The 21,920-nt window shown below is 40.2% G+C and overlaps 1 protein-coding gene across 3 annotated transcripts in view; it reads right to left on the bottom strand.

Annotated features, from left to right (window-relative positions):
- The window catches only part of cep290 (centrosomal protein 290), a 49,388-nt gene that overhangs the window by 21,665 nt on the left and 5,803 nt on the right, over positions 1-21,920 (bottom strand). For all 3 annotated transcript variants that reach the window (XM_034288380.1, XM_034288379.1, XM_034288381.1), the window contains exons 9-22: positions 20,646-20,792; positions 20,282-20,464; positions 20,026-20,115; positions 11,313-11,435; positions 10,989-11,009; positions 10,651-10,774; positions 8,560-8,732; positions 8,188-8,350; positions 5,908-6,008; positions 3,467-3,533; positions 3,192-3,304; positions 2,965-3,049; positions 2,519-2,655; positions 2,232-2,396 (exon numbers count right to left, since the gene is read on the bottom strand). In XM_034288380.1, coding sequence (XP_034144271.1) covers positions 2,232-2,396; positions 2,519-2,655; positions 2,965-3,049; positions 3,192-3,304; positions 3,467-3,533; positions 5,908-6,008; positions 8,188-8,350; positions 8,560-8,732; positions 10,651-10,774; positions 10,989-11,009; positions 11,313-11,435; positions 20,026-20,115; positions 20,282-20,464; positions 20,646-20,792 — 1,692 coding nt within the window. The remainder of the gene's footprint in view (positions 1-2,231; positions 2,397-2,518; positions 2,656-2,964; positions 3,050-3,191; positions 3,305-3,466; positions 3,534-5,907; positions 6,009-8,187; positions 8,351-8,559; positions 8,733-10,650; positions 10,775-10,988; positions 11,010-11,312; positions 11,436-20,025; positions 20,116-20,281; positions 20,465-20,645; positions 20,793-21,920) is intronic.

The following is a 21,920-nucleotide window of genomic DNA, read 5'->3' as shown; positions in this document are numbered from 1 at the left end:
CAATGATTATCTGTGGCAGCAAATATCTTTACTATAAATTTGACTACATATCCATCCAATCCCTTAAGCTATTGTGGTGAAGTTGAATTAGTGTCAGTAAACTAAAGGATTAGGTGGGCTGATTAGATTACGTTAAATTATTTGTAGCCTAGAGGTAAACCCTCTGTTTTTAATATTTAGCAGAAGTACTTTTTTGCCTTACCAAACAGTATCTATGGCAAGAAATAAAATAACCGGGAAGAAAAGACAGAAACAAGTTGTCACGTAACCAGAAATGAAATCACATGCATCTACACATGAATCAGCCTGTTCATTCTGTGGTTTTCTGATAACAACCCCCTACTTTTTTACAGTGCCCTCCACTAATTATGGTAGCCTATTTAAACATGAGCAAAATGGGCTGTGATTTTTTTTTTGCTGTTTATTTTCTGTCTTACATTAAAAATATTCACAAAAATCTAACTTTTAACTGAACTAAAATGATTAAATAAATTAAGTGATTTTTAGGCACCCCTACAAATGAGTAAATCTAACTGAAGTATATTCCCATTCATATGTTAAATTGTTAAGTTCACCTGAGGAACACTTAAGTGGTAAGCCATGACTTCCTGTTTCACTGGGGAATAGATGACACAAAGGCCAAATTCCCATAGTCATACAAAACTATGGAAAAGACCAGTGAATACAGTGATGATCTGCAGCAATAGGTTGTTGAGCTGCACAAATCAAGAAATGGCTACAAGAATAGCTCAACGGTTGAAAATGGCCACATCCACTATCAGAGCAACTGGAACTTTTACAATCGGCCTGGAAGAGGACGTGTCTATATGAACCCCACACACAGCAAAGAGGATGGTTTGAATGGCCAAAGAATCCACAAGGTTCACAGCTGGAGAATTGCAGATGTTAGTTGGGTCTTGGGTTCAGTAAGTCTCCAAAACTACAATCAGATGCCACCTACATAACCACAAGTTGTTTGGTGGGGGGGGTTACCATAAAAAAAGCCTTTGATTTCATCAAACAACAAACTCAAGTGCCTACAGTTTGCCAAACATTACTGGAACTTTCAATGGGGCTGTGTTCTATAGTCAGATGAGACAAAATAGAGCTTCTTGGAAACAAGAAGTGGGTTTGGTGGGTTTGGCATAGACAGAAAGATACCCATGCAGAAAAGTACCTCATACCCACATTGAAGAACGCTGGTGGATCTTTGATGTTGTGGGTCTGTTTTTCTTCCAAAGGCCCTGAACAACATGTTTGTATAAATGGTATCATGGACTCCATCAAGTATCAGCAAATCAAAACCTGACGGCCTCTGCCAGGAAGCTTATACTGGGCCATGTTTCCAGCAGGAAAAAGATCCAAAGCACACCTCAAAATTAACAAAAAAAATCAAGGTTTTGTCATGGCCATTCCAGTCCCCTGACATAAAACCCACAGAAAACCTTAAGGACAAGCTGAAGAGGAGAGTCCACAAGCGTGGACCTCGGAGTCTGGAGAGATTCTGTATGGAGGAATGGTCTCAGATCTCTTGCCATGTGTTCTCCAGCCTCATTATGCATTACAGACGACTCAGAGCGGTTATCTAGGCAAAGGAAAGTTACACCATGTGTTAACTGAAGGGGTATCCATAATTGTGACATGTACAGTGGGGAGAACAAGTATTTGATACACTACCGATTTTGCAGGTTTTCCCACTTACAAAGCATGTAGAAGTCTGTAATTTTTATCATAGGTACTCTTCAACTGTGAGTGACGGAAGGCTTGGAAAAAATCACATTGTATGATTTTTAAGTAATTAATTAGAATTTTATTGCATGACATAAGAATTTGATACATCAGAAATCTTTTCTTTGAGACTGTGGTCCCAGCTCTCTTAAAGTCATTGACCAGGTCCTGCCGTGTAGTTCTCGGCTGATCCCTCACTTTCCTCATGATCATTGATGCCCCACGAGGTGAGATCTTGCCTTGAGCCCCAGACCGAGGGGGCTCCATGCAAGATCCATGCAAATACTTGTTCTCCCCACTGTATATATTTGAGGGGAATTATAAAAAATAAAATAAAAAAAAAGTATTCCTTTCTTTTTTTTATTACTTTAATTAAAGGTTAGACTTTTGTTAATATTTTGAATAAAAGATTTTCACAGCCCATTTTGCTCATATTTACCAAGAGTGCCAATATTAGCGGAGGGCACCGTAACTGCACTAAGTGAACCCAGCCAGCTGGATACCTTTTCTTTAGCTTTGACCAGTTGACTCATGGTGCTGACCGCTTCCTCCCGAGCTGACCTCAATTCCTGTCTGATCTCATCGTTCCTTCCTGTTAGCTGGTCTACCTGGGCCTTCAGGTGGAGGCTGGCATCAAACTTCCCATCAGAGTTCTTCATCTCTATGACCTGAAGCATTCAACATGGGAGCAAGTTTGGGGGCAAATGTTACTCACTGAGGAAAACATTTAACAATAGTGAAAATATATGAAAGGTTGGACAGCAGTGACTGTTTGACTGGGTAGACTTACATGGACCAGTCTGTCGAGAATGGGAATAGAGACAGTAACTTGTGAGTTGGGGGTTTTCTGTTGAGCGTCCTTAATGGCATCGAGGATCTCCCTCATGCCTTGTTCCAATTGCTGGTTTTCCTTTAACAAGTCTTCCACTAAGAAACATATCGAAATAGGACAGCATAGTTGACCAAACAACGTTCATGGATTCCTTTGGACATCCACAGTATCTGTTTCTTGCTCAACACATTACCTACTAATTTACTAAGAAATTATAATGAGCAATATACAGCTCCGGAAAAAATTAAGAGACCTCTGCACATTTTCTTTCCTTTCCAAAAAAATTGAAAAGGAAAGTTTTGAGTGAGGAACAGAAAGGTTTCCGGAGCTGTAGGTAATTCTGACAGTGTTAAGCCAGCAATTAGCTTTAACTAAACTTTTCCTACAGCCCAGCTGTTACCTACCTTTGGATTTAAACTGAGACGACTGAGCGCTTTGATGCTCCAGCTCTTTCTCCTTTTGGTTCAGCTCTCTCCTTAAATGCTCATACTGCAAAAAACATGGAAACGATAAACCAAAGAAAGTAGGAGAAAAACTGTCTCAAAAGATGTCAGCCTGACATTGTGGGATGGTTGAGTTACTTGATAGAGCTGACCAAATTCTGATTTAATGTCCCTCTCTCTCATCTGACCTTGCGTTTCATTTGCTCTGCATCTGTAGAACTGGAGTTTGGGGCTGGTGTTGTTTGGATCAATCTGGAGGTCTTGGAATCATCCTCTAGCAATGAGCTATTCACTGTAATACCTATAAATGAAGAAAAGATATGCTTAATGGCACAGAAATACACATTATGGTTAAACATTATGGTTAAACCTCTTGTCACTACTAACTACCTTTTGATTTGGCACACCAAATATTCCCCTGCTTTAGTTTGTTGCGGTACAATATAGAAGAGTAATTATTTACCTTTGTCCTTTACCATTCGCCTGATTTGTTTCTTTAATTCAAGTCTTTCCTCTTCCAGTCTTTCGATCTGTAGGTTCAAATGGGTTCATGAGGGAACAGAAACTTGCTTAATTGTTAATAGCACCCTATTCCATATACCCAGTCTTCCAAGATTTATAGAAGTCACACAGATTTTAAGCTAGTGCACATTTTCTTTTCTTAGGTCTAATAGATCAAACATAAGGATTGTTGAAACCAGAAAAGGAACCATGCAAGCCTAGTTCAGCAGGCCTGCGATTAGATGGGATGAATGTTGTTGTCCCTGGCCGGTTTCGATTAGCGGGTTCCTATGTGGCACACTGTGTCTTTAACTTTTACGCTATTTAAACAGCGGGAATGCAACGTTTACCTCAGACATTACATTTCTGAAATAATGTGGAGAACAGAACGTTTATTAACAGAATTAAAGTGTACTCTTGTACAAAGATTACTGTAGATGGCTAGCTAATAGCTATACAGTACCTATAATGAAAACAATGATTCTAATCACTCCTTGGTTGGTTAATTTCTACAATAACAGTATAAAAGGGTCAAGTAATACAATTATTCTCTTAAATACAGTGGATATAAAAAGTCTACACACCCCTGTAAAAATGGCAGGTTTTTGTGATGTAAAAGAATGAGACAAAGATAAATCATGTCAGAACTTTTAATGTGACCTAAAATGTGAACAATTCAATTGAAAAGCAAACTGAAATCTTTGAGAGGGAAAATGAAAAATAAAAACCTTACAATAGCCTGGTTGCATAAGTGTGCACACCCTCTTATAACTGGGGATGTGGCTATGTTCATTCAAACTCATGTTAAATAGAAGTAATTACACACCTGCCATCATTTAAAGTGACTGATTAATCACAAATAAAGTTCAGCTGTTCTAGTAGGATCTTCCTGACATTTTCTTAGTTGCATCTCAGAGCAAAAGCCATGGTCCGCAGAGAGCTTCCAAAGCATCAGAGGGATCTCATTGTTGAAAGATATCAGTCAGGAGAAGGGTACAAAATAATTTCCAAAGCATTAGATATACCATGGAACACAGTGAAGACAGTCATCTTCAAGTGGAGAAAACATGGCACAACAGAGACATTACAAAGAACTGAACGTCCCTCCAAAATGTATGAAAAGACGAGAAGAAAAATGGTCAGGGAGGCTTCCAAGAGGCCTACAGCAACATTAATGGAAATGCAGGAATTTCTGGCAAGTACTGTCTGTGTGCTACATGTGACAACAATCTCCTGTATTCTTCACATTAATGGGCTATGGCGTAGTGTGGCAAGACGGAAGCCTTTTCTTACACAGAAAAACATCCAAGCCTGCCTGAAGTTTGCAAAAACAAACATCAAGTCTCCCAAAAGCACATGGGAAAATGTGTTATGTTCTGATGAAACCAAGGCTGAAATCTTTGGCCATAATTCCAAAAGGTGTGTTTGGCGCAAAAACAACACTGCACATCACCCAAAGGACACCATACCCATAGAGAAGCATGGTGGTGGCGGCATCCAGTTGGAACTAGGGCCTTAGTCAGGGTGGAGGGAATTATGAACGTTCCAAATACCAGGAAATGTTGGCACAAAACCTTCAGGCGTCCGCTAGAAAGCTGAAGATGAAGTTCACCTTTCAGCATGACAATGACCCAAAGCACACATCCAAATCTAAAAAACCATGGCTTCACCAGAAGAAGATTAATGTTTTTGAATGGCCCAGTCAGAGCCCAGACCTGAATCCAATTGAATATCTGTGGGATGATCTGAAGAGGGCTGTGCACAGGAGATGTCTTCCCAATCTGACAGATTTGGGGTGCTTTTGCAAAGAAGAGTGGGCAAATATTGCCACGTCAAGATGTGCCATGCTAATAGACTCCTATCCAAAAAGACTGTAATAAAATCAAAAGGTGCTTCAATAAAGTATTAGTTTAAGGGTGTGCACACTTATGCAACCAGGCTATTGTGCATTTTTTTTCAGTTCAGTTTTGTTTTTCAATTGAATTGTTCACGTTATAGGAATTGTTCACAATTAAAGGTGGGAAAAAGTTCTGACATGATTTATCTTTGTCTCATTGTTTTACATCACAAGAACCTGGCATTTAACAGGGGTGTGTAGACTTTCTGTGACTCCAATCACTCCATGTCTAGTTTGTTTCTTAGGAAACAATAACAGTATAAAAGGGTCACATAATTACTACATTTGACCATTCTTCTTTTATTAAATGGTTCAAGCTCTTTCAAGTTCCTTGGGGAATGTAGATGAACAGCAATCTGCAAGTCATGCCACACATTTATGATTGGATATAGGTCAGGGCTTTTACTGGGCCAGTCAAAGACCTAATTTCTTAGCCAAGTCACTGATGCTGTGGATTTTGGGTTATTAAGGTTCCCTGTAAGATTTGGTTTGTTATTCCACTTTACCTCTTTAGTCAGAATCTGGTTCTCTGCTTTGAACTGATGCTGTTTCAAGGATTTGGTTCTTCTGAATTCTGTCAAATTCACTTCCTCTTTTGGCTCCAGACCTTTTTGTGAAAGAAAGAAACAGAAATCCAACACTGATAATGTGTAGCTATTGAAGTCTGCTTTAAGCCCAATTGAGTGAAATTGTTTTTAGTTACAAAAAAATATTTCCAAAAGTTATGATGTTTCTTAAATGTAAGTATCTAAAAATACTCCAGGGCCTAGAAAGTATGTTGGGATATGGTATCCAGAATTGTTGACCCGGAACGAGGAAAGCGATTTGGACTTCAGACACCAAGTGACTGCACCTTTCCTATAAACAAGTGACCATAAACCACATGAAAAGCTGAAATAGCTTCCAAATATATCTGAATATTAGAAAAGGCCTTGCCCAGGCCTAATAATTCAGGTATAAATGACAGGATTACTGGGACAGGGCATTGGACTTATTGCACCATTCCTCAAATGTGACATTTACAACCATAAAGAGATCTGGTGGATATAGCTCTACTCACAGTGTATTTGGTATTATGTTCAGATACAATTTACAACCATAAAGAGATCTGGTGGATATAGCTCTACTCAGTGTATTTGGTATTATGTTTAGGTAACATTTTTACTTTCACAGAACCTAAGGGGTCAAGTGTTCCATGTTAGGATGGAAAATGTACCCTTTTACCAGGCAAAATTGGTCCTGGTTCAAAAGTAGGGACCAGGATTGGCAGCACCATAGTTCACTTACAAGCGTTTCCCAATGCAGCACTATTATTTTGAGAGAGCACTATTAGTCCAGCTGTCCTGGCTGTCAGGGAAATCAGAGAAAGAGGGGGAAATGCTCATAGGAAAACCAAGCACCTCATTGCCATAAGTTATTGCAAACGACAAATAAACTTTTTGAACTTTTGAACTTGAACTAGGAGGCAAGCCCAATCCCTTCCATGTCAAAAGCAGTTGGATGACCCACCAGAGGGTTCTTTTTGGAGGAGAAAGACGTGGGAACCTTCAGCCAGGCTTTTTGGGAAGACTGGTAGGAAATACCTGGCTGCCCATATGGCTTTGGGCAGCCTCTTGCATCCACACCGGCATGTGGCATTATCTGTGACTACATTGAGTCAGGGAATGTACATTTTCTCTGTGACGCGTGCCTCCTGCATTAGTCAGAAGGTCCCTCTGCAGGTCCATCTGCAGAGGGACTGTCAGTCAAGCATGAGGGAAGTCTCTTCTCATTGGGAAGAGTCCTCCGGAAGAGAGTCCTCCAACAGTAAAGCAATATCACTTTGCCAGGCGTATTAGACAGTGCTAGCCACAGACCCAGAATTCCCAGCAGGGGATGTCATTTAGTGTGTCCTTGGCTGTGTGGAATCTGAGCATTAACAATTACAATGTGAATGTACGTTTCATTGGAAGTTGATGTGCCTAGACAATGAGAACAACAGAAACCTCTCTGTTTAGAATCTCTCTGTAGGTTGCGCTCTGATAACCCCAGGGATGTTTACATTGACCATTTGTCATGGGGTTTACTTTCTTGGAAACCTGATCTTTGCTAGGTAGACACACCCTTCAATGTATATATCAGCTTGTAACTAACATTACAGTGAGAAGATAATGGAACGTTCACCGAATGATATCTGTGCTGCAACTTTCCAATAAACTTGAGCAAACTTCTCCCTCGATTTGATACGGGTTCTACATTATTTGACCACTATACGTAGCCGCTGATTTCTAACATCTTCTTTCCTGGACTTTCTCCTTGTTTGAATTGTGAGATGTTGCTTTTGTAGCCATAGCTGGGTTTACATCATTTAGCTGATGGGCTAGTCATCAAGCTAACTTTAGAGACTCTGAGTGACTTGCCTTAAATGTTGTAATGTGTTGTGGCTGGATATCGAAAGAAAAGGAGACCACCAATTTGGTCATGAAAACAGGTCTGCTGCATGGGCCCATTCCATCTTTTAAAACACTACTGCCACTCCAGTCCAGAATATAGCATCTGGCAGTTTGGTAGAACGAGAAAAGGAAGTTGCGTTGAGAGGTAGCGTTCTGATAAAAATGTTAAAGATGTGTTTGAATGACAATTAACACAGGCTGTGACCTTTTATAGGATATAATAAGTGCTTCAGACAAAATGTGTTGGGGAGTATGAATTTGTGAAATACCAACAGGAATTTAAAAAAAGAATAAGACAACTACTTTTGACGTTTGTAACTTAAACTACTTTACTTAGTCGTTTTCTAAACTTACCAAGTCGTTCCCTTAGAGCTTCATTTTCATCCAGAAGGTCATTGATTTTCATCTCGAGCTGGTTGATTTCTGTGGTCATGGCCTCTGCCTCACGGTCTTGAACTCTCATCTGATTTTTACATTCTTTGATCTCAGCGATGGCTGCCTGCAAACCATCAGTGCCCTAAAGGACAGTAATGACAGCCAACTTGCATGTTTAATCTAGGATACAACATTTCACATACCACACGTCTTCAATGCCTGTTACATGAGAATCCTTAAAGGGGATGGTAGAATATATTTTTTATTCAGAGTTGATTAAATTACGGTCTTCTTAGAAGATCCGTGAACTGACTCAGCATGTGTTAAAATGGGCAGAATAAACAGACTTACAGACTCATATAGTCTCATGTAATTTAGGGTATCGCTAAGTTCTTTGTCCTTGTCCCTGGCGTCCGCTTCAGCTAGCTCAGCTACACGTTCTGCCTCGCACGCTCTTTTCTCTGTGGCCTGCAGCTTAGCGGTTAGCTCATCTAGCTTCCTCTGCTGGACGGCTGAGGGCAGACCTGATGGGAAATATTTAGCAATGGGCTATTTCTAACATGCTATCAACTCTACAGTACATTAGAGAGTCTATGGTTCTGTATAACACTGAAGAGATAAAAATGCTCAAGCTAACATGTGAAAATACTTACAGTGGGGAGAACAAGTATTTGATAACCTGCAGAATCGGCAGTGTTTCTCACTTACAAAGCATGTAGAAGTCTGTAATTTTAATCATAGGTACTCTTCAAAATCCAGAAAATCCCATTGTATGATTTTTAAGTAATTAATTTGTATTTTATTGCATGACATAAGTATTTGATACATCAGAAAAGCAGAACTTAATATTTGATACAGAAACTTTGGTTTGCAATTACAGAGATTATATGTTTTCTGTAGTTCTTGACCAGGTTTGCACACACTGCTGCAAGGATTTTGTCCCACTCCTCCATACAGACCTTCTCCAGATCCTTCAGGTTTCGGGGCTGTCGCTGGGCAATACGGACTTTCAGCTCCCTCCAAAGATTTTCTATTGGGTTCAGGTCTGGAGACTGGCTAGGCCACTCCAGGACCTTGAGATGCTTCTTAGTTGCCCTGGTTGTGTGTTTCGGGTCGTTGTCATGCTGGAAGACCCAGCTACGACCCATCTTCAATGCTCTTACTGAGGGAAGGAGGTTGTTGGCCAAGATCTCGCGATACATGCCCCCATCCATCCTCCTCTCAATACGGTGCAGTCATCCTGTCCCCTTTGCAGAAAAGCATCCCCAAAGAATTATGTTTCCACCTCCATGCTTCATGGTTGGAATGGTGTTCTTGGGGTTGTACTCATCCTTCTTCTTCCTCCAAACACGGCGAGTGGAGTTTAGACCAAAAAGCTCTATTTTTGTCTCATCAGACCACATGACCTTCTCCAATTCCTCCTCTGGATCATCCAGATGGTCACTGGCAAACTTCAGACAGGCTTTACATGTTCTGGCGCTGACTTGAGCAGGGGGACCTTGCGTGCGCTGCATGATTTTAATCCATGACGGCGTTGTGTGTTACTGATGGTTTTCTTTGAGACTGTGGTCCCAGCTCTCTTCAGGTCAGCTGGGACCACAGTCATGCCGTGTAGTTCTGGGCTGATCCCTCATGATCATTGATGCCCCACGAGGTGAGATCTTGCCTGGAGCCCCAGACCGAGGGAGATTGACCGTCATCTTGAACCTCTTCCATTTTCTAATAATTGTGCCAACAGTTGCTGCCATCTCACCAAGCTGCTTGCCTATTGTCCTATAGCCCATCCCAGCCTTGTGCAGGTCTATCATTTTATCCCTATAATTTTACACAGCTCTCTGTTCTTGACCATTGTGGAGAGGTTGGAGTCTGTTCAATTGAGTGTGTGGACAGATGTCTTTTATACAGGTAAGAGTTCAAACGGGTGCAGTTAATACAGGTAATGAGTGGAGAACAGGAGGGTTTCTTAAAAGAAAAACTTACAGGTCTGTGAGAGCCGTAATTCTTACTGGTTGGTAGGTGATCAATTACTTATGTCATGCAATAAAATGCATATTTATTATTTAAAAATCATACAATGTGATCTTCTGGATTTTTTCTCTCACAGTTGGAGTGTACCTATGATAGAAATTACAGACCTCTACATGCTTTGTAAGTAGGAAAACCTGCAAAATCTGCAGTGTATCAAATACTTGTTCTCCCCACTGTAGCTTTAACAAACATTTAGCTGGAGCAAACTAAAGTTAAAGATCAAACAGATTTCCATTCTAGAGAGGCGATATATTGTAGGATGGCGCTAACTAACCTGCATAGAATGCTCACACTCAGTCTCAAAGCGATGTTGGTGAGTAACAGTCTTAGACAATCCTCTATCCAAGCAAAAAAATTCCTAGTTAACAGGATCCAGATCCATGTGCTTTTACAGCAAGACATTTTGACACGCACCTCTGTCTTTCCTAAGGGGCTTCTTGAGATCCTCTATGAGCAGGACATTTCTCTCCATCTCCGCCGTATACTGCTCCACTTGCTCTGACAGCATCTTGATTTGATTGTCCCTCTCTTGCACGGCCTTGAAGATATTCACAAACATTTTATTAGTTTGGATCGATGAGGACGAACAGGTAGACCAGAGCCAACAAGGACAACCATGGATGACTACAGCAGGTTCTGATTTGTGGACAATATTGTGTAATAAAAAACATGAAATATTGTGAAATTAAATAAAGGAAAGCAGAGACTGGTATGTAAAATAGACAACAGACATGAAGGGCCAAGTAACTTACACCACATAGCTCATATATGACCTGGCCACGAGTCAGTGATTGAAGAGCAAGTAGGGACAGGAGAAAAGAAAAACATGAACAGAACGAAACAGGGAACAAGCAGTGGAAACAACAGACGGAGATGGAACATATAGACACAGTATTTGAAAGATAAAGATGTTTCCAAGGTGAACACAAAATGTTATAACAGTCCTAGGTCAAATACAGTATAAAGGCAGATAAACACGATAAAATAAAAAAAACGCAGCGGCACTGTTACATGTGTCTAGGCCAGTTTCCATAAACATATTTACATAAAGGTATTTATATATATTAGAGGCAGACCTGCTGCAAGGTGATGATATTACTCTTGTCCATGTCCATCTGGGAAGAGTAAAGCTTGTCCCTCAGCTCCCGGATCATCTGCTGATAATCCATGATCTCCTCGTCCTTTCCAGCCAGCACTCTCTGAGAGAAAGGAGAATCACACAAAAATCGAACCTAGATTGCTTAAAACTTGGAAGGTTATTTATTTGCTAACTTGTCTATGGGCAACATACAACAAGGGTTTACAAATGTTTCTGGCCAGTGACCCAACCTTGATTTCATAATATATACTTAACCACATCATGTTAAAACATTCTTATCATTATCACTGTTCTTCATTTTTATCACTGTCTAGGAAAAAATGAAAACAGGCCTTGTACACTTTCCAGTCTAACCAACACAGGGACAGAAAATATTACAGAGAACTAAACGATATGGGTGAGTACTGTAAGCCCATGCAACTTAAGGTTTTGAACCTGCATAAAATGTAATTCTTCTTACTCTAATCAACACAGGGACTATTTCTCTGAGTTTGTAAGCAGGATCAAAACAAGCACCAGAATACGTTAAAATGGTTTTGCTCAGCAATTAAAACATTCTGCTCATTGAATTCTCCTCCCAATGCAAATGATTGAGTGCATCATGCCGCATATTCAGTTGACATCTACTTTACCGACAACAACATTGTCAGAAAAGCCTTCAGGTCTCCCTACTAAAAAGGGGGAGAAAGATTCAGGTAAAATGACGTGACACCACTTTGGTTTGCGACCCATAGTCTGGCCTAAAGGCTTCAGACATAATTTGTTCTTTTCCAGAATATCATTAATTAAATGCATTAGTAATCTTGATGACACCAGTAAAGATTCCAATCTCATTGAAAGAAGATGTTTAAGAACAGGAAACCAAATGCAATAACTCCAAATCTGTGGAAAGATAGTTCCCTGGCAAAACGCCTAAATGTCATCAGTTGGAAAAACATTGAAACTAATTTAACACTACAGTTGTGTTGGGTGGATATTAAAGTGATGACATTCTGTAGCGCAATTGTAATGTGTCCAGATTTCAGTTAATTTGTCATTTAACCCATATGAACGTAAATCAGGAATATTATTTTTATTAATGGATACAGGAATACTTGATATCAAAAGTGCATGAAAACAAGCTTATCCAGAATAAGACCTTAAAAGGTAGACTCAACAAAATTATGTCAACAGATATTCAAATACTTGTTTAACATATTTTCCATGTGCCAGGATCTACAAGGCTGACACGGCTGCGTTTAGCATTATGCATCAGTGCTCTTACTTGCTGTGGATGTTTACACACTTTGTATTTATTTGTGCGTCTACACCATATTGTCTACCATTAAAGATGCCATCTGGAATCTTAAGCACACCAAATGAATACGTGAATCACTACATTTTATATTAAAAGCAAAAGCAACAAAAAAATTTAACAGATGTATAATAATTGCAGGTTAAACATGAACCTATGTAGTCATAGATTTGGGAATTTCCAGGGACCTAACAATACAATAATATACTGTATTACGCTCTCCAGAATTATCAATTATTGGAACTCTAGGTAAATATTAACAACTGTAAAAAATTTCACAGTATTTAATCAGCTTAGTCTTACAATCAAACCTTTAAGAGACTGAAAATTATATAAATATTTTATGCATTCCCTTTTATCTGCTCCTTAGAGAGCGATCACAGGTGCACCTAATCCTTAATTAGAGGGAAACCCAAGGTGATAATTGAACTCAGCTGTAGATAATTTGAGAACTCTGCTTATTCAACTCCCATGAGAGCTCAATGTTGTTTCACGGCTAGCCACTGGATTGTCACACCTTTCAAATAATCTGTGTGTAATTACAGTGTCGGAAACTCAGTCACCCCAAGATGTAACCAACATTTCCAATTGTGATCCCTGGAGATTGTTTTTACACCTGAAACATCCTTCCCATGGTGTACGTGGTGGCAAAACGCACATATTGCTATAACATTCAAGATGGCCATTTTTGGGGATTGTAGTTTTTAAAGTCATTGCCTGATTTGTGGTCAACAACTTTTTGTCTGATCTCATGTTGATGATCTTTCCCATGTTGATGAATGACTTTTGCCAAGTGACATTTGTCACCTCATATTTATACCCCAGTGAAACATTTACTGGGAGGAATTTTTCCCACTCTTCTTTTCAGTACTGATTCCACTGTGCCTTTGCATGACCGGCCTCCTTCAAGTCCCCTGACAGCACCCATGTTTTGATAGGATTAAAATCTGGGCAATTCCATAACCCTCCATTTCTTATTTTGTATTCTTTCTGTAGAATCTTGTCTTGTGTTTTTAGACAGGGTTGAGTAGGTTACTTTTTAAATGTAATCCGTTAGTTACAAGTTACCTGTCCACACTTGTAATCAGTAATGTAATTTACTTACTTTTAGATTACTTTCATATTAAAAGGCTTATAACCAATTGAACACTTTTTGCGGGATCAATCAATGTTAGTTTATTGATCCCGCATAGCTGGCCAAAAACGAATTTTGCATTTTACCTTATGGGTTTTGTATAGTGTCTTTGGAATGGGTTACTAAACCATTTCTTTCTACTTAAATATGATTGGGTTACATCTCTACATTACACACTAAAGGTCTGTCAGATATTCAGTCGTTCCAATTAATCCAATAACCCTCAATCTTTGGGTTATGTTTATCTGAACATAACCCAAAATCGAAGGATGTGTTAGCTGTTATTTGTTTTATTCATGTTTTAAATTCAGAGGTGTCAAACCAGTTCCATGGAGGGCCGAGTGTCCGCAGGTTTTCGCTCTCCTTGTACTTGATTGATTAATCAGGTCACAAATAGGTTCATTTCTACCCTCACCTGGGAACCAATTTAAAGGAAAAACCTGCAGACACTCGGCCCTCTGTGGAACCAGTTTGACACCCCTGTTTTAATGGCTTCAAAACATTGTTGAAAAATAAATGGCAATTTCTCAAAAAGGGTATTGACATTGTTGTATGTAAAAATCTAAATATCCGTAGCTTTTCACACATACACTAAACCTGCAGTAGTCTGATGTTTTGCGCCATAACCACCGACATTGTCAAAACGATGCAGAAACCCCAGGCACGTGAAAGCACGTTTGCAATAGTGAAAATCCGCACACAAAAGCATTCTACTTGCGCGAACATAAACTGTGGCCAGCAGCAATGGATTTTGAAAACGCAAATGAAAGAAATAAACTGTGATCATACACCCGCACTCTTAGTCAATGTCGTCAGCAGCCAATGATAAGCAAGCAGAATTACATGGCCTACCTGAATGTACGAAGTTAAGGTGGTTGCATCATATGCAAATCATCATCCTTCGGCAGAGTGCTTCCCAACACACCTTTTCTCCTTAAATATTTCTCCTTAAAGTTTTATCTTGAAAGCAGCCCATGTTACAGCTATCTAAAAAATTGTTGCCTAATCTTCAAAAACATTTCTAGTCTGATGTTCAGTGCAACTTTTCTAGGCTGTGTTATTCGGTGCATTTGACAAATGAAACTTGAACAATATAAAACACAAGGTTCAAATAATGATGTTTTTAAAACATTAAATGCAATTTAAAAAAATCAAGCATGTAACGTGTCATTATTATTTCGTGCACCTATTCTTTTTCAATTTAAGTAATCCAAAAGTAATCATTATTTTTTTCAAAAGTAAAAAAAGATTAGTTGGTAATGTAATGGATTACAGTTAGTTTTTTTGTATTTGTAATCAGTTACTCCCAAACTCTGTTTTTAGATCATTGTCTTGTTGCATGATCCATGTTCAGTCCAGCTTCCATGTTTTGACTGATGTCCTCACATTCTCAGAATCAGGTAAGATATGGAATTCATGGTTCACTCATTCAGAGACAATAGCGATGCCTTTTCTCACGCTTGAGCCTAGCTAGCTGGTGATGGCCCACCAGTCAGCACTGGCTTTGATATCAATAAAAAAATTACTTCTTCCAGATTATCCATTTCATAACAAAGGACAGGAGAATAGACTGTTTTTAAATAATAATGATGAGTGGACTTCCTGTTTTCTGTTGCTATCTCGTTCATTTCATTTTGAATACAACGTGTAAAATATTACTTAAACTTTAGATTACTGGTTGTGTGGTAAAAACAAAGTTACAGTAATGACATTGCAATTGGAAGTACTGGGTACATGACATTTCTTGTTGTGGTGTATTTTTTATTGTTGCATCAAAATGCTGCTCTAATTGAAATCAATGTCAATGACACTGGCTGGTGTCTTCTATTTAAAGCTGGAAGGCCTAGCCAATGAGCGTTGAGCACAGCTAGATTACTTCTACCAAGATACTACCAAAGAAAAAGTCTGATTGGATATGTTTTTCTCTTGGATATTAAACCCTCTATATTTTAACACATACTGAAGAAATTCAACAGGAAGATCATTACAGTTAAGACCAAAAAGATTAAATCAATGAAAACCTCTCTGAGGCGTAGATGGCCCTGACGGTTCCCCACTGAAAATTCTTCTGTTCAACATGGCATCTAGCATTGCGGCCAAACAGATCTATTACTCTACTTACTCATCTGTCCAGAACACATTGTTCCAGTACCGTTGGTTTTTTCTCAGGAGTTGTCTGGCCAAGTGCACCTGTTTTGGTACACCTGATTTTACTTTGAGCCAATTTATGTGATGTTAAATATTGCAGATAAGGAAAATGCTTTTCTGTTCTCAACACAATTTATTTTCTTTAATTGTATAAATGGTTTCAAAGGGGATATCTTGGTGTTTGTGATTTGGATTATCTTTAACATCACATTTGGTTGGAATTTAGCTCATATATCCATGTAAAAAAATAAAGATCTAATGGAATTTTTCGCATGACTGCACATTCATTATAGTTCATACTTTTTAAAATATTTTTTAGTGGTGCCAACAATTGTTGCACCCAATTGTTGCACCCTCTCAATAATTATTTCTTGATGACAATTATGTCTGAAAATTCTTGTTTGCAAGACACTAGACACTAACACAGTGCTTATAGGTTTGTAACAAACCTCACACACCGTATTCCTCGTTTCATTTAACATGAGCTGGAATACTGAGCCAAAACAAGAAAACGTGGGTCAAAATCAGCTTGTATCGATGCAGCCTGCAGAGGCCCATCCACCAATGCATAACATGCACTGTTCTTAATTGTTTCACTTGTAAATCTTTTGCACTTCTGGTTAGATGCTAACTGCATTTCGTTGTACTGCACTTGAACTTGTTCAATGACAACGTTGAATCTAGTCAAGTCAACCTAAAAAAACTACAGAACACTAGCAATAAGATGTATTGCAACTGTAACAATTCTATTTGTATTGCAATTTGATACCGTGATTATGGAGATTTGATGTTCTAAACATATTCCTCACTGTAGATCTGCTGCAATTTGACACTGTGACTTTGAGATTTGAAGTTGCCAAACCTATTTCTCATTGAATATCTGCTGCAGTGAGACCAGAGGGGGCACTGAGAAAGTAAAATCAGTCACTTGCAGTGAGTGAAATCTTTTTTGATCCCAAAGCATAATGTTTCCACCTCCATGTTTGATGGTGGGGATGGTGTTCTTGGGGTCATAGGCAGCATTCCTCCTCCGAACATGGCGAGTTGAGTTGATGCCAAAGAGCTTGATTTTGGGTCTCATCTGACCACAGCACTTTCACCCAGTTCACCTCTGAATCATTCAGAAGTTCATTGGCAAACTTCAGACAGGCCTGTACATGTTCTTTCTTGAGCAGGGGGACCTTGCGGGCGTTGCAGGATTTCAGTCCTTCACGGCTGATTCCTCACTGTTCTCATGATCATTGCAACTCCACGAGGTGAGTTCTTGCATGGCTCCAGACTGAGGGAGATTGACAGTTCTTTTGTGTTTCTTCCATTTGCGAATAATCACACCAACGGTCATGTACTCACCAAGCTTCTTGGCAATGGTCTTGTAGCCCATTCCAGCCTTGTGTAGGTCTACAAACTGGTCCCTGACATCCTTGGACAGTTCTTTGGTCTTGGCCATGGTGGAGAGTTTGGAATCTGATTCATTGCTTCTGTGGACAGGTATCTTTTATACAGGTAACACGCTGAGATTAGGAGCATTCACTTTAAGTGTGCTCCTAATCTCAACTCGTTACCTGTTAATAGACACCTGGGAGCCAGAGATCTTTCTGATTGAGAGGGGATGAAATACCTATTTCACTTATTAAAATGCAAATCAATAGATTTTTTGACATGTGTTTTTCTGGATATTTTTGTTATTCAGTCTCTCACTGTTCAAATAAACCTACCATTAAAATTATAGACTGATCATTTCTTTGTCAGTGGGCAAACGTACAAAATCAGCAGGGGATTTTCACTGTAAGTGATCTAACTTTAAAAGACATTGGAACAAGCAAGAACAACACAGGGGAAAGCAAAGGAAAAAGGGTGAAGAAACTTCCTAAGCATTGACCGCCCTCACCCGTTCCTCCAGAACCCCCAGCAGGAGGCCGCACCAGAGATGACACAGGAATGTGATTGGTTTGATTCACCCCTTACCTCCTCTCCTGCCACTTCTACTCATGTTAATAAAACGACTCCAGGGTCTTTTACACCTGTCTTATCAATGTCCCCAGTGTCCCTCCCTCGTTACACTACATAAAGTGTCACTAAAATGATGTTAATAGTTATTCTTGGTCAATATAAATACCTCAGTCTCCAAGAAATAAGTTGGAAGAAATAAGCAGCTACAGTGTAGACGTCGAGAGCTTTAGATTTGAAGGTGCAATCTGCAGTCTATTTCCTTTATAGTGGCAGTCTTGTTCTGTTCAGTGTTCTCCAACTCTATTGTACTGCAAATACTCCAATTGATGTTGCTATGTCATGATTGGATCCGACGAAGTACATCACTCACTCCCGCCCTGACTGTCATTCCCTGGCGCCAGTCACACACGCACGTCCCTTTATTCAGTCTCGTCTCAGAACATACAAATCCCTCTCTCTCCAAAGTTCCAAACGTGTGCAGTTCAGAATCCATACAGCAAGTTTTTGTTGTCCTAACAAACACTCCAGTTGGCTTGGCCATTGTAGCCCACCATTGTTATTGTATGTCTTATGTCTTTCACTGACTCTCAAAAGTGAAACAAATGGGCCAGTGAATCTGTCTGGAAGAAATGCAGGCATTGATAAATAAGACATAGGCATTTTTATCAGTCAGTATCATTTCATAAATTCGAACAGTGTGTGCATGAGCAAAGGCACATGCAGATGTGGAATTCAGGCTTGAATGCTCTGCAGCTCAATGAGTTTAAAGCCATTCTAGAGGTTATATTTGAGGAGATGTGTGCTTGTTAAAGACGTCTAGTTGTCTGGTTGTTTATATGCAGGAATCTAAAATGTTGAAGTGCCTGCGGTTTTTGTAATTTGTGTTCTGCTGGCATTTTAGCTAAGTAAAAGCACACTTGAAACAGGCAAAATATTTTCAAAATCCACCTCCCTTAATAAATAAAGGAAAATGAAAATCTCCCTCTGAATGTCGCAGCGAAACAGCTGCGGACAACCGAAAATGTGTGTAACCAGGGTTCTATGAACTCTACCCATTTACTTTTAACCGAGTCTCTGTCCCTTCTAAATGTCATTATTTCAATTTGTGATTGTGGCCATGCTTCATCAAAACAAATCCGTAAAGGGTGCGGGAGTCAAAGATCTGCATAAGTTTCCTTTGAGGTACATCTTGCCTAGCTGCTATGCACCTTCTCACCCTGATCGCTCAACTAAGACATATTTCCTGGTACACATACTCTTGAGAACACACTTCCCGGCCAAGGTGCTGAAAACATTCCTCAGAAATCTTGGTCCATATTGACATCATAGCATCAGCAGTTGGTGCAGATTTGTCAGCTGCACATCCATGATGCCAATTTCCCGGTCCACCACATACCAAAGGTGCTCTATTGGATTGAGATGATGTGAACTTTGTGACATGGCGCGATATCCTGCTGGAAGTAACCATTAGAAGATGGGTACACTGTGGTCATATAGGGATGGCCATGGTCAGCAGCAATACTCAGATAAGCTGTGGCATTTAAACAATGCTCAATTGGTACTAAGGGTCCCAAAGAGTGCCAAGAAAATACCCCCCACACCATTACACCACCAGCAGCCTGAACCATTGATACAAGGAAGGATGGATCCACTCTTTCAGGTTTTTTATGCCAAATTCTGATCCTACATGACTCATCAGACCAGGCAATGTTTTTCCAATCTTCTAATGTCCAATTTTGGTGGGCACGTGCAAATTGTAGCCTCAATTTCCTTCTCCTATGACCTCAGCCATCAACAAGGCATTTTCTCCCAGAGAACTGCCGCTCACTGGATGTCATCTCTTTTTCGGTCCGTTGTCTGTAAACCCTAAGGATGGTTGTGTGGGAAAATCCCAGTAGATCAGCACTCTCTGAAATACTCAAACCAGCCCGTCTGGCACCAACAACCATGACACGTTCAAAGTCTCTTAAATAACCTTTCTTCCCCATTGACCATGTCTACATACCTAAATGCATTGAGTTGCTGCCATGTGATTGGCTGATTAGATATTTGCATTAACGAGCAGTTGAAAAGGTGTACCTAATGAAGTGGCAGGTGAGTGTATAAACAGTAACTGTTTCACCCTTCTTGTCTAAGCCTGGTAAATGATGTGAGAACACATACCTTCCACTCATCCACTTTGGTATTGACAGCTGCCATGACCGGGTCATCCTCCTCTGTCCGGCTCTGAATCTGCTCTGTCAGCTCTCTGACCTGTAGTGAATAATAGACCACATTGTATACTGTTTAACTATCAATTTATACATTTGGGCTGAATATAGTCATAAATACTATGTAAAGCAGAGCTGAAACGTACAAAGGGACCTGTGTAAACCATAAACTAGCTTGCAACCTGCGAATAAACGAATAATTGGCATACCTGTACTTTGGCAAGGTCCCTCTCCCTCCTTAGCTGGTCCATGATTGAGTCTGTCTGCTGCACAACAATCTTCATCTTGTTGTACTCATCGATCATCTTCTCCATCTCCTTCACTGACTCCTCGAGGCTCCTTTGCATATGCTCGTTCTGTGTCTTCAGATGGGCTACTTCTTCCTCAGCACGCTAGAGAAAACACAGGGTTCATTTCATGAACACTTTTCATATTGCAGACTGAAGGAATGTATCGATGCCAATGGAAAATATTGTCCCTGTGCTCCTGAAGTCAAAACTAATATATCAAATATCAAAACTAACACAGGATTTCTTGGGGCAGCCTTTTTGTACAAAAGGATATTTGGCGTACCTGAACATCCTCCATGCACTGGTAGAGCTGTCTGTTGGCGGAGTTAAGCCTTCTCTGGGTCTTCGTGCTCTCCTCTCTGGATTGGACTGGCTCCTTCTGGTCAAGTTCCCTCCTGTAGAAATCAACGTCCTGCTGAAGCTGCTCATTCTGATAGACACCCATAGCAGGGAAGACATGGTTAGAAATTATTTGGAGGGACTTGGTGCATAATCATAGGTTAAGCTAACTACACATCATACACTCATCAGCCATAACATTATGGCCAGTGACAGGTGAAGTGAATAACACTGATAATCTCGTTATCATGGCACATGTCTGTGGGTGGGATATATTAGGCAGCAAGTGAACATTCTGTCCTCAAAGTTAATGTTAGAAGCAGGAAATTTTGTCAAACGTAAGGATCTGAGCGACTTTGACAAGGGCCAAACTGGGATGGCTAGACTACTGGGTCAGAGTATCTCCAAAACTGCAGCCCTTGTGGGGTGTTCCTGGTCTGCAGTGGTCAGTACCTATCAAAAGTGGTCCAAGGAAGGAAAAGAGGTGAACCGGTGACAGGGTCATGGACGACCGAGGCTCACTGATGCACGTGGGGAGTGAAGGCTGTCGGTTCCAACAGACGAGCTACTGTAGCTCAAATTGCTGAAAAAGTTAATGCTGGTACTGACTGAAAGGTGTCAGAACACACAGTACATCGCAGTTTGTTTTGTATGGAGATGCATAGCCACAGACCAGTTAGGATGCCCATGCTGACCCCTGTCCACTGTTGATAGCGCTTACAACAGGCACGTGCGAATCAGAACTGGACCAGGGAGCAATGGAAGAAGGTGGCCTGGTCTGACATCAGCAAGAATCAGGTTTCCTTTTACATCACGTGGATGGCCAGGGTACGTGTGGATCGCTTACCTGGAGAACACATGGCACCACAATGTTCTGCTGGGAAACCTTGGGTCCTGCCATTCTTGTGGATGTTACTTTGACACATACCACCTACCTAAGCATTGTTACAGACCATGTGCACCCTTTCATGGCAACGCTATTCCCTGATGGCATTGGCCTCTTTCTGTAGGATAATGTGCCCTGCCACAAAGCACAAATCATTCAGGAATGGTTTGAGGAACACAACAATGAGTTCAAGGTGTTGACTTGGCCTCCAAATTCCCCAAATCTCAATCCAATCAAGCATCTGTGGGATGTGCTGGACAAACAAGTCCGATCCATGGAGGCCGCACCTTGCAACTTACAGGACTTAAAGGATCTGCTGCTAACATCTTGGTG

This window comes from Esox lucius, chromosome 19 (genome assembly GCF_011004845.1).
Source record: "Esox lucius isolate fEsoLuc1 chromosome 19, fEsoLuc1.pri, whole genome shotgun sequence".
Classification (NCBI taxonomy): domain Eukaryota; kingdom Metazoa; phylum Chordata; class Actinopteri; order Esociformes; family Esocidae; genus Esox; species Esox lucius.
Note: the sequence above shows the minus strand (reverse complement) of the source record. Positions and strands in the feature narration are given on the sequence as shown.